The sequence below is a fragment of the Phocoena phocoena genome, chromosome 1, assembly GCF_963924675.1.
Source record: "Phocoena phocoena chromosome 1, mPhoPho1.1, whole genome shotgun sequence".
Lineage (NCBI taxonomy): Eukaryota > Metazoa > Chordata > Mammalia > Artiodactyla > Phocoenidae > Phocoena > Phocoena phocoena.
The window spans coordinates 113,888,575-113,905,429 of record NC_089219.1 but is presented as its reverse complement, the minus strand read 5'-3'; the positions used below and the strand labels follow the sequence as shown (position 1 = coordinate 113,905,429).

Here is a 16,855-nt window from a genome sequence, read left to right as displayed (position 1 = left end):
CTTCCCCCTGAAAGCCACCATCGGATCGGATTCTCTGGGCATGGCTTTTCCTTTGGTTTCACTCTCCAGCATACCGGGGGCACAGGGACAAAGGCTGCCGTCGTTTCTCTGAACTCTAAGGGGTTAAGGCCTGGGTCCCGCCCCTTTTCCCGCCAGGCTGGCGGGAGTATGAATAGCCTCGCTCCCACTCCCGACTCTCAGTCGCTTCAGCTGCTCCTCGCCCCGCCCCGTCATTGTCCCCATCCGTCTTCTTTACCCTTCCGTCCTAAAAGCTTTGAGAGCTACTGGCTTCTCCCGGTGCTTCGCCTCTCTCCACCTTCGGTGGATCAGACGGGCAGGATGGAGGGCTGCCTGGGGGAGGAATCTTTTCAGATGTGGGAGCTCAACCGGCGCCTGGAGGCCTACCTGGCCCGGGTCAAGGCGCTAGAGGAGCAGAATGAGCTGCTCAGCGCGGAGCTCGGGGGTCTCCGGGCACAGGCCGGGGACGCCTCCTGGAGGGCCCGTGCCGACGACGAGCTGGCGGCCCTGCGGGCCCTCGTCGACCAGCGCTGGCGGGAGAAGCGCGCGGCCGAGGTGGCGCGCGACAACCTGGAAGAAGAGGTGGAGGGCGTGGCGAGCCGGTGCCAGCAGCTGCGGCTGGCCCGGGAGCGGACCGCGGAGGAGACAGCCCGCAGCCGGCGCGCGGTCGAGGCCGAAAAGTGCGCCCAGGCCTGGCTGAGCACCCAGGCGGCGGAGCTGGAGCGCGAGCTGGAGGCTCTGCGCGCGGCGCACGAGGAGGAACGCGCGGGCCTGAACGCTCAGGCTGCCTGCGCCCCCCGCGGCCCCGCTCCGCCCCGCGGGCCCCCCGTGCCGGCCCCCGAGGTTGAGGAGCTGGCGCTGCGGCTGGGCGAGGCGTGGCGCGGGGCAGTGCGCGGCTACCAGGAGCGCGTGGCGCACATGGAGACGTCGCTGGGCCAGGCCCGCGAGCGGCTGGGCCACGCGTTGCAGGGCGCCCGCGAGGGTCGGCTGAAGCTGCAGCAGCTCCAAGCGGAGCGCAGCGGCCTCCAGGAGCGCAGGGCCGCGCTGGAGCAGAGGTTGGAGGGCCGCTGGCAGGAGCGGCTGCGGGCTACTGAGCAGTTCCAGGTGAGGAAGCCTGGGGGCCTGGGCAAGACAAGGCTTCAGGAAGTCCCGTTGGGGATCAGAGACCTGGGAAAGGGAGTGGGAAGTCGGGGGTGTGGTGGCTGCAGATTCAGGGGCCACTTCTTAGAAAACCATGCCTGGTGCCACTGTCCTAGACTTTCACAACTCTGTCTAGTGTAGGGCTGGAATGATGGAGGTTCAGACCTCAAAGCACACCCCCTCGAAGGGCAGACAGGCACAAGACTGCAGCAGCCTCCTCACTGTCTCATTCGTACCCTGATGGCCCCTGGACCCCTCCCTAGGCCCTGCTGTTGCTCAGAAGATGCTCAGAACTTTCCCTCTCAGTGCTGATCTGATGGTCTGGCCACTCAAGAGTCTACAAGTTCCCAACTGCCCTCCTCCCCCTGACAGGAGAGGGTGAGGGGCCCTGGATGGGGAGCCACCAGCCCTTCTCTCCCTTGTCTGGGCTTTTCGGCTCCTGAGCACATTCCAGAGGCCTGGGACAGCTGCTCCCCCTCACACTGCGCAGATGTGACCAGCAGCTGAGAAAACAGCCTCCTGCCTGGGCCAGACAGAGGTCTCACCATGACCCCCCCCTTCAGAGGAGAAAGATTCCAGAACATGTGGGAAGTGGAGGGGGTGGGGGCCTAGCATGGGGAGCAGGAGACAGTGACTGGGACCCGGGCTGTTTGGCTTCCAATCCTGCAGGCTCCAGGCCTGGTGATTAATCGTTTTTCCTTCTGCTTCCACTTTTTTCCTTCTCCTCCTCTCTGTAAGCCATCTCCTCTCCTCCCTCGCCTCCCCCTTCCTGTGGGAGCTGAATTCTGAGCAGCATGTGCTACCATTTAATCAGCATTCTCAGAGGAGGAGCCAGGCGGTGGGAGAGGGCTGAGAGGGGCCGCTGTGCTCTTCTCGGGGGCTTCGGGAGGGGTTCTCTGGGCGGGAAGTGGGGTAGGGGAGGCCGGAATCCGCTCTGCAGAGAAGTGAGGGAGCAGAAAATGCTGCTGCAGTGGCCAATGGGGATACGTTAGCAGAAGGACCCCGTCCCTTCACTGACTGCCTCTGGCTTGCTCTGCAGCTGTCCGTGGAGGCCCTGGAGCAGGAGAAACAGGGCCTACAGAGCCAGATCGCCCAGGTCCTGGAAGGTCGGCAGCAGCTGGCACACCTCAAGATGTCCCTCAGCTTGGAGGTGGCCACATACAGGTACAGGTTGACCCTGACCCATGCAGGCACACAGATGCACGCATACATGCAGGGGCAGGCTCCTTGGCTGAAGAAGCCCAGAGCCACGGGTGGTAGAGGCTCTGCCACTGCTCAGTCCTGTGACTCTAGGCTGATCCCTTCCACACCACGATGTGTGCCACCTAAGCCCACCTGCTCTCTCGTGGGTTCAGGACTAGAGAAGCATCCCGTGCCCAGGAGATCCCCCAAGGAGAGGTGATACAGCTGAGTGGGACAGCCTCAAAGGAGAGGGCTGGACACGTGTGGGTCACCCAGATCCAGAACCTTACCCCAAGGGGCTGAAAGGCCCAGTCTCTGTGTGTGTGCTCACACAGAGAGGGTGACATCCTTGAGCAGCCTCAGGAAGAGGGAATTGCAGGTGTGGGCCCGTGGCACTGACTTGCCACCTGACCTGGGCCTCAGTCTCCTTGTCGGGAGGATGGGAGATGGGCTGGGTGACAGCCAAGGTCCCTTCCATCCTGAATGTCCTGGGGCCTGGCTTCTCTCGAGCCTTGGCCCCGCCCAGCCCTTCTACTGACCACATTCCCTGTTGGCTCAGGAAAGGTTGAGACCAAGGAAGTGCTGCTTCTCTGGCTCTGTGGCCTTGGGCAAACCCAGTTTCTGGGAAACTGGCCTGGTTAGCCAAGGATCCACTGATGAAGCCTGAGGAAGGGGCTTTGCTACTGTGAAGGGCTGCATACCCCAAGCCTGTAGGGTGGAGCCAGGGCTAGACAGGCTGTGAGGACAGTGCCCCCAGAATCCACAGGCAAACAAAAGCAGGGGCCCTGGGACAGGTTAAGGAGGGGAGGGGAGGCCGGGCCCAGAGAGGGAAGGTCGGTGAGGATCTAGGGATGAAGAAGAGAGGGCCTCCACCTCCATGGGGCACAGAGCTCAGGGAGCGTGAGGCTGCATCGAGAAGGACAGAGGTGAGACCACAGAAAACACTAACCAGACTCAGAGATCATGAAGTAGAGCACAGAGGAGATAGATGTTCAGGATAACTTGTTGAATTGATTGGTCCTCCCTCCCCCGCAATCGGCCCCCTCCTCCTCAGTCCCCGTGGGGCACTAAGGCAGGGGCGTGTACGCGAAAACCTCCATTGCCCTGAAAGGCTTGGGATCCAGAGTACTTAGAGATCTCAAGATGAGGGCCTTGACCCCTAAATCAAACCACTGAGGGGAGAGGACTGTGCAGGCTTAACCTGGGTTTTGAGGCATGAAAAGGATTTGGAGAGAGGGAGCTGAATTCATTGGCTTTTGTCTGGAACCAGCTCTGGGGGCCCTGGGGGAGAAGGAGGAGGGAGCCTATCCCATGGGAACGGCCTGAGAATTCCCACTTCCCCTGGGAAGCCCCCTACTCAGACCCTCCAGATGGCAGTGTGGACAAAGGCATCAATTAGCATGAGAATCGGCCCCCCACCCGGAGGATGAGGTCATAGGCCTGGGGTTGGGAGGGGACTAGTCTAAGCAATGTGTGGGTGTGTGTGTACACTGTGTGGACTGTGTGGGAATCTGCTTGTGTGTCTGTGAGTCCAGCTGTGTGTCCCACATAAGTGTGTGACTCCGTGTGACCAAATGGGTGATATCTGTGGGATGTGACCATGTGATTTCATGTGCAGAGCCAAGTATGCGTGTGGCTTTTGTGTGATAGTGGTGAAAATGAAGAGATTGCCTGCCAGGCCACGGACGCACATGCTCAGCCGCGACTTTTGCCTGGCTGGCTTGCCGGCTGGCCTGTGGGCAGAGGGCTGACCCAGCTTTTCCTCCCTTGTCCCCAGAACCCTCCTAGAGGCAGAGAACTCCCGGCTGCAGACACCTGGCAGCGGTTCCAAGGCTTCCCTCAGCTTCCTGGGTAAGAGGAGGGGCCAAGGTCCCCCCAAAACTTTACCTTTCTTTCCTCTTCACACCCAGAGCGATGCCTTTCCTGAAAAGCAGCAGTCTTAAGTCTTGACACCGTGGTCCTCCACGGCAGCGAGCATACTCTTAGCCCAGCCCATAAAAGGCAGGAGCAGGACCCTCTTGCCAGAAGTGGTAGCTGCTCCCCTGCCCCACCCCCAACCTGTATGTGCTGACAGCGTTCCTTCCCCTCTACTTTTCCAGACCCTAAGCTGGAGCTGCATTTCCCTGGGACCCCAGAGGGCCGGCGTCTGGGACCTTTGCTTTCTGTGCTGAGCCCTACTCCCCTCTCCTCGTCTTTGCCTGATACCCTTGAAACACCTGTGCCAGGCTTCCTGAAGAGCCAGGAGCTCCTTCAGGGCCATGCCCCCACCTCGGCCAGCACCCCCATTCCGCCCACACCTCAGGCTCCCCGCCCTGCCACAGATGCCAAGATCAGAGCCCAGGATGCCCCTCTCTCCCTGCCCCAGCCACAGGTTGGGGTGCAACAGGTTCCAGAAGCGGTGTGGGCTGAAGCCAAGGTGGCCATCCCTGCCAGCGTCCTGCCAGGACCAGAGGAGCCTGGGGGCAAGGAACAAGAGCCCAGTCCAGGCCAGTCCTCTGAAGATCATGCCTCCCTGGCTCCAGCCCTCAGCCCTGACCATCCCAGTTTAGAGGCCAAAGATGGAGAACCCAGTGGGTCTAGCAGATTCCAGGAGGAAGGGGAAGGACAAATCTGGGGGCTGGCAGAGAAAGAAACAGCTGTAGAGGTCAAAGTAATAAGCAGCTTGCAGCAGGAAACATGGCAAGAAGAGGGGGATCTGGACATGAAAGAAATCCAAGACTCCCTGGGTCCTTTGGAAAAAGAAACTCTGAAGTCTCTGGAAGAGGAGATTCAGGAGCCACTGATTTCTCTGGAAAAACAGCGCCATGAGACAATGAGATCTCTAGAGAAGGAGAATCAGGAATCTCTGAGGTCTTTGGAAGAAGAGAACTTAGAAACACTAAAAACTCTAGAAAAGGAGAATCAAGAGTTATTGCAGTCTTTAGAAGGAAAGGAGATGGAGGTAATGAGACCTCTAGAAAAAGAGACTCTAGAAGTACTTAAGCCTATAGGAAGAGAGGACCCACAGACATTGCAATCACCAGAAAAGGAGAGTCAAGAAATAATGAGGTCTCTTCAAGGAAATGTAGGAGCATTTTTATCTCCAGGAAAGGAAAATCAAGAATTAGTGAGGTCTCTAGAAGAGGAGAACTTTGAGTCATTGAGAGCTCTAGAAAAGGAAAGGCAAGAGCCACTGAGATGTCAAGACGTAGAGAACCAGGAAACATTGAGACCCTTAGCAAAAGAGAATCTAGAGCCACTGAGATCTCTAGAAGAAAAAGACCAGGAGACATCAAGACCTCTAGGAAAAGAGAATCAGCCACTGAGGTCTCTAGAAAAAGAAGACCAGATGACATTGAGCCCTCTAGAAAAGGTGAAACCAGAGGCACTAAAGTCTCTTGGAAAAGACCAGGAGATAGTTAGACTTCTCGAAAAAGAGAATCAAGACTTATTAAGGTCCCTAAATGAAGAGAGTGTAGAGGCAGTGAGATCTTTAGGAACAGAGACTCTAGAACCACTAAAGCCTACAGGAGAAGAAAACCTGGAAATGTTGAAACCTCTAGAAAAGGAAAGTCAAGAACCACTGGGGTCTGTGGAAGGGAACCAAGAGACACTGAGACCCTTAGAAAAGGAGACTCAGAAATCACTGAGCTCTCTGGGAGGGCAGAGTGTAGAGGATATGAGATCTCCAGAGGAGGTAGACAAGGGAAGTCAAAGGTATCTGGAAGAGGAAGAGAACGTGGAGAAGGGAGAGAATTCAGAGCCACCAAGGTCCCTGGAGGAGGAGGGACAGGAGCTGCCACTCTCTGCACATCTGCAGAAGTGGGAAGATACGGTGCAGGGGGGTCAAGAACTGGATCAGGAAACGCCCCCTGGGAGACCTGAACTGGACAGTGCGGACGAGGCAGAGATGGAACCTAGGGAATGGGAGAGCTTTACTGGGAAGGGGGAGGCTGTAGACCAAGGGGAGCTGCAGCTGACGGCCACAGGCAAGGCCTGGAGCCCAGGTGAGGGGCAGCTAGGGAGCTCCGAGCCCAAAGAGCAGAGGGTCTCAGCTGAGGGAGCCAGTGGGGTGGGAGGCACTGAGGGCCTCCAGGACCCTGAAGAGCAGCCAGACCAGGTGGGGACCCCAGGCCTCCCAGCTCGCCAGGGAATGTCAGAGGTGCTAGAGCCAGTGTTGGAAGGTGAGGATGTGGCCCCCAGCGATGGCCGAGCCTCCCCAGAGGTCGTCTTGGGCTTAGAGACTGCAGGAGCGGAACAGGGACCGGAGCAGGAGGCGGTAGGGCTGGAGGACCCAGGCGGCCTGGCCAGAGAGGAGGTGATGGAGCCACCCCTGGGGGAGGAAGGTTTGGAGGCAAAGAGGGTACAGGGCTTGGAAGGGCCCAGAAAGGAGCTGGAGGAGGCAGCTGCTCTGGAGCCAGAGCTCTCCACACTGCCCAGGAAGAGCAGAGACCCGCTGGACACTGCCAGGGGCTGGGAGGAGTCTGAGCCTGATGCCCCTGACGAAGCAGAGGAGATGTTCCCTGCTGAGACCTCGTGCTTCAATGGAAGTGATACACCTCAACCCAGGCCCTTGAGCTCCGAGGGAGCAAAGGAGGATGCCGAAGCAGTGCTGGGGCCACCCAGCCCACGGCCTACTGAGTCCTGCTCACCCATCCCAATCCCTGAAGATGCCCCTGGGCCCCAGCCCCTGGCTGAGGGTAGCCAAGAGGCTAGCTGGGGGCTGGCAGGCAGGGCTGAGGTCCTGGGAAAGGTGGAGGGTGAGCAGGAGGATATGGGCTCCGCGGGAATCCCTGAAGGCCTCTCGGAGGAGGGGGAGGAGAGCAGAGAAGAGAGTGAGGCTGATGAGCTAGGGGAGACCCTTCCCGACTCCACTCCCCTGGGCCTCTACCTCGGGTCCCCTGCTTCCCCCAAGTGGGACCTGGCTGGAGAGCAGAGGCCCTCCCCTCAAGAGGAGACTGGAAAGGAAGGCTGGGGCCCTGCAGTCCTGGCCTCTGAGGGCCTTGGGGCCCATCCCTCAGAGGAGGAGGAGGGAGGAGATGAGGAGGAACGTGGCCATGACTCTGAGCTGTCGGAAGAATTTGAGGACTTGGGGACTGAGGCTTCTCTTCTTCCTGGGGTCCCTGGGGAGGTGGCAGAACCTCCGGGCCAGGTGCCCCCGTTGCTACTGGAGCCTGCAGCCTGGGATCCGGATGGGGAATCTGATGGATTTGCAGATGAGGAAGAGAGCGGGGAGGAGGGAGAGGAAGAAGATGAAGAAGGGGAGAGGGGGCCAGGGGCAGGGCGGTGGGGGGCAGGGCCCTCTGTGGGCAGCCTCCCGGCCCTGAGTGGCCCTCAGAGAGGGAACCTCCTGGGGTCTGAGACCATGGATGTCAGTGTCCCCTGGGATGATGGCTTGAGGGGTGCGGCATCTGATGCCCCCATGACTGCCCTGGAGACTGAGTCCCAGGACAGCACGGAGGCCTCAGGATCAGAGGAGGAGTCTGATGCTATTCCCCTGGAGAGGGAGGGCCAAGTCCCTGGCCCTCTGGGGACCCTCAGTGCGGTGGAGGACACGGGCTTGGAGGCAGGGGACCCCCTTGGTGGTGTCAATGGCCAGGGCCCCAGCCTGAAGGAAGAGTTGGAGCATGTGAATGGGGGTGTGGTGAACGGGCTGGAGCAGTCTGAGGGAGTAAGGCAGGGGAAACCGGGGCCCCCTGAGGGTGACCGAGGGAGCCCCTTGGAGGAGGAGGAGGAGGAGGGGGGTGCCCTGAAGACCCCTTGGGCAGGGGCTCCGCTTCACCTGGGCCAAGGCCAGCTCCTGAAGTTCAGTCAGCGAGAGGGAGATGGAGACTCCTGGTCCTCAGGGGAGGACTAGAGGAAGAGCACCCCCTCCTGCACTGAGGTCTTGGGCAGGGGGGTATCCCCAAGCCCCCTCCCTGCTCGGAGGCAGCACCCTTAACTTATCTCTTGACCCGTGGTTTCTGTCCGAGAGGCCTGGCTAGCCGAGGTGAAATGGGTGTGGCAAAGGGACCCGTTCCAAGAATGCAGGCTCTGGGAATAGAAACCAGCCCCTTGGACCCTGCTAAGGGGGACATCCGGCCTGCACTGTCCCACGAGGCTGAAGCCAACTGAATCTCTGTAGGACTAGGCCCCCCCTTTTCTTTGCACTCCCTTTCCTTCCCATCCCATCAGCTGGAAAAGGCCAGGGGCCCAGTGGCTCCTCCATGGGGAGGGGGCCGTGGTGGTCCATGCGCCAGGGCTCACCAGCTCTGCCCTTCTTCACTGCACCCTCATGGGATGTCTGGCTGATGGCTACTGGTGGTGAGGGGGTGCTTCTATGTCCTGACCCCCCATATGCCTGCCATGTTGTAGCCCCATCTGGCTTTTCCCTGCCTGAATAAAGTAATACCTCCGCCTATAAAGTCTGGACTCTTCCTTCCTCAATTCAGGGGGGCCTCAGGGCTGACACAGAAGCAGAGGAGACTGGGGGAGGAAGCAGGACATGCTAGTGTGAGGGAGGGGCTGCCTCCTGAGGAGAGGAGGACCTGGAAGGCCTCATGGGGGAGACACAGCAGACAGACGAAGGCTGCAGGCAGCAGTGCTGGAGACCTGGGGAGGGAGGGGGGTGCTGTTTGACCAGGGAAGGAGGGCCAGCCCTTGTGGCCTTGGCGCCTGCAGAAGTCCGGCCTGTCATCATCTCTGCCCACAGCGCTGATTACAGGGATTAAGCCTTGGGGCCACACTCTCCTGCGCATGTCCTCGCTGCTGGCCCCTCGGTGCCGCCAGCATAATAAGCCCCCTTGCCCCCAAACCCAAACAATTGTATGGCCTTGGCGTCTGCTCAGACTGGCTGGGTCAGAGCTGCGTAAGGGAAGAGGGAGGCCTATTCTGTCTCAGTCTGGCTGTGTGGCCTCAGGTCAGCGTTTAACCTCTCTGAACCTCAGATTCAGCCACACAGCGAGGGATTGGGCCAGGTGACTGCGGGGCCTCCCAGGGCAGGGAGATCAGGAGGAAGGCTGGGGAAAGCCGGAGGGCTACAGTTTAGATCTTTGGTAGGACTTCCCTTCCATGCTAAAGCAGGAGACAGAGGACAGGAAAGTGGAGGTGAGGCCGGGATAGACTGAAGCTGTCAGGGGTGAAACAAAAGTGCGAGGGGGTGTGCTGATAACGGGTTAGATCAGGGGTCCACCCAGCCACAGCTTCTTCCCAAGAGTACCCCCTTTCCCAGGAGTTCTCTGGGTCCCTGTGTAGGGCAGGGTGACACAAGGGGTTCCTGGATTAGGCGGGGCTTGAAGGCCTTGAAGTCAGGATACCCAAATAGAAACCGCTCCCCAGCTCAGCTCTGCAGGGAAGGAAGAGCTGGCGACACCTCTAAATATCCTGGGTGGGGGTGGGGCAGGGGCTGACAGACAAATGTTCCACGTCTGGGGACAATCCCAAGGCCAGAGGCAGGCCCTTCCTTTCCTCGGGCCCAAGGCTGAGGGCAGGGGAAGATGAGAAGATGAAGTCTCACCCTCTGGACAAGGAGGGGTGGACAGAGGCCCCCTGACAGAACCTCACTGTCTGTTTCTCTGCCCATGCCTTTCTCCTCCACCTAAGAGTCTTTGCATTAGGTACCCAGGCCCCCTCCTCTGCCCTTGGGGTCCAGGATGCTGGCAGCCCTCCTGGCAGCCCAAGCCTCCACGATCCTTCCTGTACTCACTGCTAACAAGGCCATGTCTGCTCCCGCCAGGCTGTGGGCCAGCACACTGGCCCGAGCAAATAAGGCCCACGCCCTGCTCCTCTAATGGGACAGAGGAGACCTGTGCTTGATCTCCCCAGGCCCTCGGGCACCCCCGCCTGGATGGGGGACCAAGGACAGAGGCCAAGCCAAGCAGTCCTTCCCTGTGTCTGGTGCCCATCCTGACCCCCACACCAAGATCCCTGGTTCCCTGCAGAATTACCCAAACTAGCCATTTCTGCCAACAGTCCCAAACAGGTGGAGGGACATCAGTTAGACAGAAGTGAAGACTTTCTAAAAGACGTATATGGTGGGTGGTGTGTTCTCTTTGGCAATGGTAGTCCATCTGTGCAGCAAGAGAAATGAGGGTTGGACAGTAACAGGGACTGTCAGATGTTTACAGGGCATCTCCTATGCACCATGGACCATGCAGGTGCTGGGAGTCCAAGGTTCCTGGCCCCGAGAGCTCTACCTTCTAACCGAACAAGGGCTTCTGAGTGGAAATCATATTTGAAAACAGAGAAGGGCAGGAGGTTATGGGAGCAGAGAGTGGGGGCCCCACCTGATCTGGGCTGGGGAAGGCTGGGAGGAGGAGGTCAGGGATGGCTGCCCTGGGAACCTGAAGCATGAGCAGGAGCTGACCTGTGTGGTGAAGAGGAGGGAGGAGGAGGGAGGAGGAGGGAGGAGGGAGGAGGAGGGAGGAGGAGGGAGGAGGGAGGAGGGAGGAGGAGGGGAGGAGGAGAGAAGAGGTGGGAGGAGGAGAGAAGAGGTGGGAGGAGGAGGGAGGAGGAGGGAGGAGGGAGGAGGAGGGAGGAGGAAAGAGGAGGAGAGAAGAAGAGGGAGGAGGGAAGAGGGAGGAGAGGGAGGAGGGAGGAGGAGGGAGGAGGAGGGAGGAGGAGGGAGGAGGAGAGAAGAGGAGGGAAGAGGAGGGAGGAGGAGGGAGGAGGAGGGAGGAGGAGAGAAGAGGAGGGAGGAGGAGGGAGGAGGAGGGAGGAGGAGGGAGGAGGAGGGAGGAGGAGAGAAAAGGAGGGAGGAGGAGGGAGGAGGAGGGAGGAGGAGAGAAGAGGAGGGAAGAGGAGGGAGGAGGAAGGAGGAGGAGGGAGGAGGAGAGAAGAGGAGGCAGAGGAAAGGATTCTAGTCAGAGGGAAGAGCAGGTGCAAAGTCCTGGGGCAGGAAGAGAAGTCTGGGCATTTGAGGAACAGAATGTAGGCTTGTGTGGCCAGAAGGTGGAGAATGAGGGGTAAACTGTCCACAATAAGACTAGAGAGGAGTTGGGGGCCAGTGGGCCAAGGCCTAGCCAAGCAGCCAAGAAATACGGATTTCATCCTAAGGGAAATGAGGAGCTTTGAAAGGTTGTAAGTAGTGAGATGACATGACCAGGTTTGCATTTTAAATAGAACCTCTGGCTGCTGTGTGAGAGTGGATTGGGGTAGGTAGGTGGGCTTCAGGGAGGCTACTGCAGCGGTCCAGGTGGGGGACAAGGGTGGCAGTGGGAAAGAGAGGAAGGCAGGTAAGGAAAGCACAGTCTCAGGCCTTGGTGACCCACTGTGGGAGATGGAGTGGGAGTGTGGCAGTAGGGGCAGCTGGGAGTCAGTGGTCTCATCTTCTGAGCTGGAGAATCCAGCAGGAAATTGTGACCTCTAGGAGGAGCTGCCCTGGGAGAGGGTGGGTTTGTGGAGCCCAGGAGAGAGGACCAGGTTGGAGAAGAGAATTGGAGGGGTCTGGGGACCCAAGGGTGCTCAGTACACATGGACTGAATACATGAATAAATGAATGAATGAACGACTGTGATGAGATCAGACGACAGGAAGCACTTGGAAGGGTGGAGTCCCAGGGGAGGGAATGAGGAGGCAGCACCCGCCACATCCCCCCCATCCCAGCATGAGGACAAGTGGGAGGTTATTCTGGGACCTCCTCTGGGTAAATATAGCCTCTGGGGTGGGGGTAGGATGGGGGGGCTGGAGGTGACTTCCTCAGTTTGCTTGGGGCACTTCCTTATAAGGCTGTGCGGGCCGCGGCGCCTGGGAGGGTGAGGTCAGGGGCTGAGCTCTCCATTCAGCCCAGCCCGATGCTGTCCGGTTGCTGCTGCTGCCGCCAGAGGCTCAGAGGAAATCAAAGGCCTTGGCTTTGGGTTCTGGCCAAGGAGCTCAGAGTGTGGCCTCTTAAAGGGCCCCCTCAGCCTCACGTCTATGCAGGAGCCCAGTCCAGGGGTGGGAGGGGGTGTTCTTCCAGGGTCCTCTCAGGAGGTGATGCTGGGGGCCTCGGTTTTCCCATCTGCACAGTACTGCTCGGACTGGATCGTTCCCTGCTGCTCCATGCAGCTAGGAGATGCTGCCGTCTAACCTGGATCCCTCCCACTGCAGGGTCTATGCTTCTTGCTCTGGCCTCTTGAGATCAAAGCCTCAGAGTTCATTCATTGCTTCCAAAGGGCCTGGTCTCTCAGCTCCCCTAGTTTCCCCCTCTCGGCCCCTCCTTGGGGGACCAGCTGCTGCCACTTGACCCTGTGGTGTCACAGCTGCTATCAGAAATGCCATCCTTGTCAGGCAGGGATGGAGGAATGTGATTTAATTTCAGCTGGAATGTGCCCTCTGGGGCTGCCCCTAGAAAGGGGAGGGAATGGAGACTAAGCCCAAGAAACCCAAGAGGGCTCTGGGCTTGGCAACAGGCCCCTGGGTCCCTGTGGGGCCGCCCCAGCCCACAGGGGATGGTAAGTTCCAGGACACTGCTGCAGCAGGATGGGTGGAAGTTAGACATGAGGGTCTTCCTAGGAGGTGGGAAAAGAGAAGGTGTCACGTGAATGCAGCTCCAGTAGATAAAGAAAAGACCCAGGGACCCGTTCCCGAGTCCTCAGGCCCACCTTAAAAAGACAAAGGAGAGTCTCAAGTGAGCCACCAGGGAAGGGACTTTTGGGCTCAGGGGCAGGAAGAGGGACAGAATGGCCTCAGGTGAGGGTCCACGGAGTCTGCGACCAGAAGCAGAGGAAAACACGGCCCTCTCTGTTTCCACTCTCATGATCCGAAGATCCCATAGCCACGTCTCCATCCACCCTGGGGGCCCCTCTCCCCTTTCTTTCTAATACAGCACTGGCACACCTAGATCATGTCTCTTCTCCAACAATTCAGAAGCAGTAGACTCTGCCTCCCACTCCCCACTCTTTCCCCAGCCCCATTAATCCAGGGTCTCCAATGTGGACATCCCTCCTGTAACCTAACTCCTGTTTCTCATGCTGTCGCCTCTGGCCCCTCTTTCCCAAAGGGGCAGACCTGGGCCCCAGAGTCCCAGGTCCTAGAGCCTCCTTCAGCTTTCTCCTCTTCCAGTCGTGAGCTCCCCTTCCCCCAGCCTTTGTTCACTCTCCCCACCCCGTGACTCAGCTGTGGCACCAGAAATAAACCGAGGCAGGTGCCAGGGGGCCACTGTCGAGGAAGCACCTCCCAGCAGCTGTGGGCTCCTGCTGACAAGTGGAGCCCCAGGGTCCCAGGAGGGGTGGCTTGGAGAGTTCAATTTTGGGGGTGGGGAGACGTCTCGCTGGCTCTGGCTCCCTCCTCCCTCCTCCCTGCTAAGGAGAGACACCCCCTCCCTGTCAGCCTCACTCACCACTCACAGACCCACTCTCCTTCCTCGTCTCCCCCTTTTCACCTCTCCTCTGTCTTCCACTCTTCCACTTCCTTTCTTCCCTCCTCCCTGGCCCCTTCCCAAGTCCTGAATCCTTTGGTCTCTCCTGGATTCCCTCTTTCTCTATTCACCTCGTTTGCCAGGAAATTCTGTGTCAAAAGAGAACTTCAGTTCACCTTGATGGGGATAAAGGCACAGACAGACATTCTTGCCAACGATACTAAGAATCCTTAGATGTCACTTGGGGGCCATAGAACATGGGCCAGCGGTCTGTGGGCTGTTCCTCTTCAGGGCTCCAGTCCAAAGTGGTCAACCAATAGCCTTCCCTCTGTTAACAACTTCTAAAGACAAAGGAAGAATCATCAGGAAATAAACACAGAGGCCACAGGATCTACACACTCAGACGATTAACGAGAGTCTAGAGTCTCTCAGTGGGGAATTTCCCCACATTTTTCTTCCATTTTCCTCTTTTCTTTTCTCTCCTCTCCTTCCCAATCCTTTTCCCCTGCTCTGTCCCTGAATCTTTCAGTTCTCCCTTCCCAGGAGGAAGAAGGCTGCTTTGCAGGAGGCAGATGGGAAGTTAGATCTCAGGAAGGACCTTTAGCCTGGGGAACAGAGGAACCTTTATACCGCTGGGAGAGACAGCACCTGGATCCTCACTCCAGGCGGGATCTGACTGCAGCCCCTACGGAAAGCCCTCCCACCCACGGGGGTCTGACAGGCTGAGCATTTTTGGAAGTCTTTGGGAGCTACTGTGTCGCAGAAGGCAGCCAGGACAATGGGGCCCTTTCTCTCCCTGCCCAGGAGACAGGCCCACAGACAGGCTAGGACAAAGGCTTCAGTGAGGTCAGGGCAGTGTGTGGGAGTTATGGGTGGGGGGGTGGGGAGTGGGGGAGGAATGGGGAGGTGGGATGTGGGTAAGAGCAGACTGGGAAAAGCTGGGGACCCTGGCAGGTGGAGGACCTCTGGAAGGCCCATCTCCCTGGGCTCTCAGGCCCCTTTTCAATGCCCAAGGCTCTAACCCAAGCTGGGCCTCCTCTCTCCACATAGAGGGGGAGGGAACCCCCATTCTAGATATAAGGAAAGGAGGCTGGGAGCTTAACCGTATACCCAGGGCACTCTGCTGTGTCCTGGAGGCAGAGGTAGATACAGCTGTGCCCCTACTCCAGCTGTCCAAAGAGATAGGGATGACACTCCATGAGGGGCCGATTCCCCCTATCCAGACCAAGAGAGCCCCCCCCCCCCACACACACACATACTGGTCCAGGGGTTAGATTCTATGCAGGGTGCTGAGTCATCCCTGGACCAGCTCTCCCTTCCCCAGGAAGTCCAACAAAGCCAGGAGAAGGCTTCCGTTTCCGGCAGCCCTGCCCAAGCAGCTCAGCAGGTGTCAGGGGAACAGGGGGGATCCTAGTTCTTCTGGAACTCTCCTCATCCACAGATCAATGACGGTAGATCCCTGCCTACTGCTGCCGGGAGATTCAGTGAGAAAGCTGATGACAAGGCTGGGAAACCAAAGCCCCTTCCAGCTTCCCACCAGAGTCTCTCCAGGAAATCCAACCTGCTACCTAAACTCCATCTCTGTGAGGATATGTTTCTCAGACAACCTCCCTTAAGAACCCAAGGACAGGGCTCCCCTGGTGGCGCAGTGGTTAAGAAGCCGCCTGCCAATGCAGGGGACACGGGCTCAAGCCCTGCTCCAGGAAGATCCCACATGCTGTGGAACAACTCTGCCCGTGTGCCACAACTACTGAGCCTGTGCTCTAGAGCCCGTGAGCCACAACTACTGAGCCCATGCGCCACAGCTACTGAAGCCCGCACACCTAGAGCCTGTGCTCCACAGCAAGAGAAGCCACCGCAATGAGAAGCCCACGCACCGCAAGGAAGAGTAGCCCCCGCTCACCGCAACTAGAGAAAACCCCGCGCACAATACAGACCCAATGCAACCAAAAATAAATAATAAATAATTTAATTAAAAAATAAAAACCCAAGGACAGACACTGCCTCCTCCTCTTCAGACCCCACCTTCAAAGGCCCACTTTGGTCTTGATCCACTTACAATTCCAGCTTAATGCTCTGACATCCCTAAAAGTGCAATGAGTGGGTAATTGCAGGGTAATACAGGATAAAGTGGGGTTCTGCTCTGGCCCCAGGATCATCTTCTTCTTCGTAGCTGCTTAAAAAACAGTCCCGGGCTTCCCTGGTGGCGCAGTGGTTGAGAGTCCGCCTGCCGATGCAGGGGACACGGGTTCGTGCCCCGGTCTGGGAGGATCCCACATGCCGCGGAGCGGCTGGGCCCGTGAGCCATGGCCGCTGAGCCTGCGCGTCCGGAGCCTGTCCTCCGCAACGGGAGAGGCCACAGCAGTGAGAGGCCCGCGTAACGCATAAAAAAAAAAAAAAAAAAAAAAAAAAAAAAAAAAAAAAAAAAAAAAAAAAAACAGTCCCACTCCCTAGCCATGCTAGGCTGTGTCTTGTGGAGGTGTGGAGTGTGGGCCGGGCAGAAGGTGGGACAGGAGAGCCTGGGGCGAAGAGAGGAATGTGGTGGTTGGTGATTGGTTGGGAGCTGGCTCTGGGAGGTCAGTGTTGGTGTCTCAGAGACCAGCTGGTTGGGGTTTACATACCTGGAGAAGGCCCAGGATGGGCCTGGGCAGGGATGGCCTGGGAGAGCCCCCAGCTCCCCCCAACAATCACCTGTCTTTCTCTGTCCTGTCTCACCTGTCTGGGTCTCTTCATATTGTCCTCTCTAAGCTTTTTGCTCCTCTGGATCTGTCTCCCTAACCCTTAGTTTTATCAGGTTTTACTGACTTCTACAAAAAGGAGTAAGAACTGCCCATGTGCGTGAATGTGGTGTAACCGTGGGCACAAGCAGAAGTGTGTACACATGACAGTGTGCACACGTGTGTGCATGTGTGTGAACCAGTGTGGTTAAGTGTGAGGATCTGCAGCAGTAAGATTCACCCCCATCAAGAAGACAGACAGCATGCTGGCAAAACACTTTACCAGGAGGCACAAGAAGGCACAATTCAGTGGACTGCGATGAGGTACACACACACACACACACACACACACACACACACACACGCGCGCGCGCAGCTGATCATTCTCTCTCCACTATTCAGAGAGTGACCTCATCATCTCAGTCTCCGCTGACTCACAGACCCCAGGGCCAGCTCAGCCTGGCCGGAAGTCCTACCTTCCTCCCGCCCCACAGCCCGAAACCCG

The 16,855-nt window shown here is 58.2% G+C and overlaps 1 protein-coding gene across 1 annotated transcript; it reads left to right on the top strand.

Moving 5' to 3' along the window:
- The first annotated feature begins 339 nt into the window (after positions 1–339).
- Positions 340–8,176, top strand: NES (nestin). The gene is made up of 4 exons (XM_065892976.1): positions 340–1,122; positions 2,198–2,322; positions 4,118–4,191; positions 4,440–8,176. The coding sequence occupies exons 1-4, from the start codon at positions 340–342 to the stop codon at positions 8,174–8,176; spliced, it is 4,719 nt and encodes a 1,572-aa protein (XP_065749048.1).
- Positions 8,177–16,855: the final 8,679 nt, after the last annotated feature.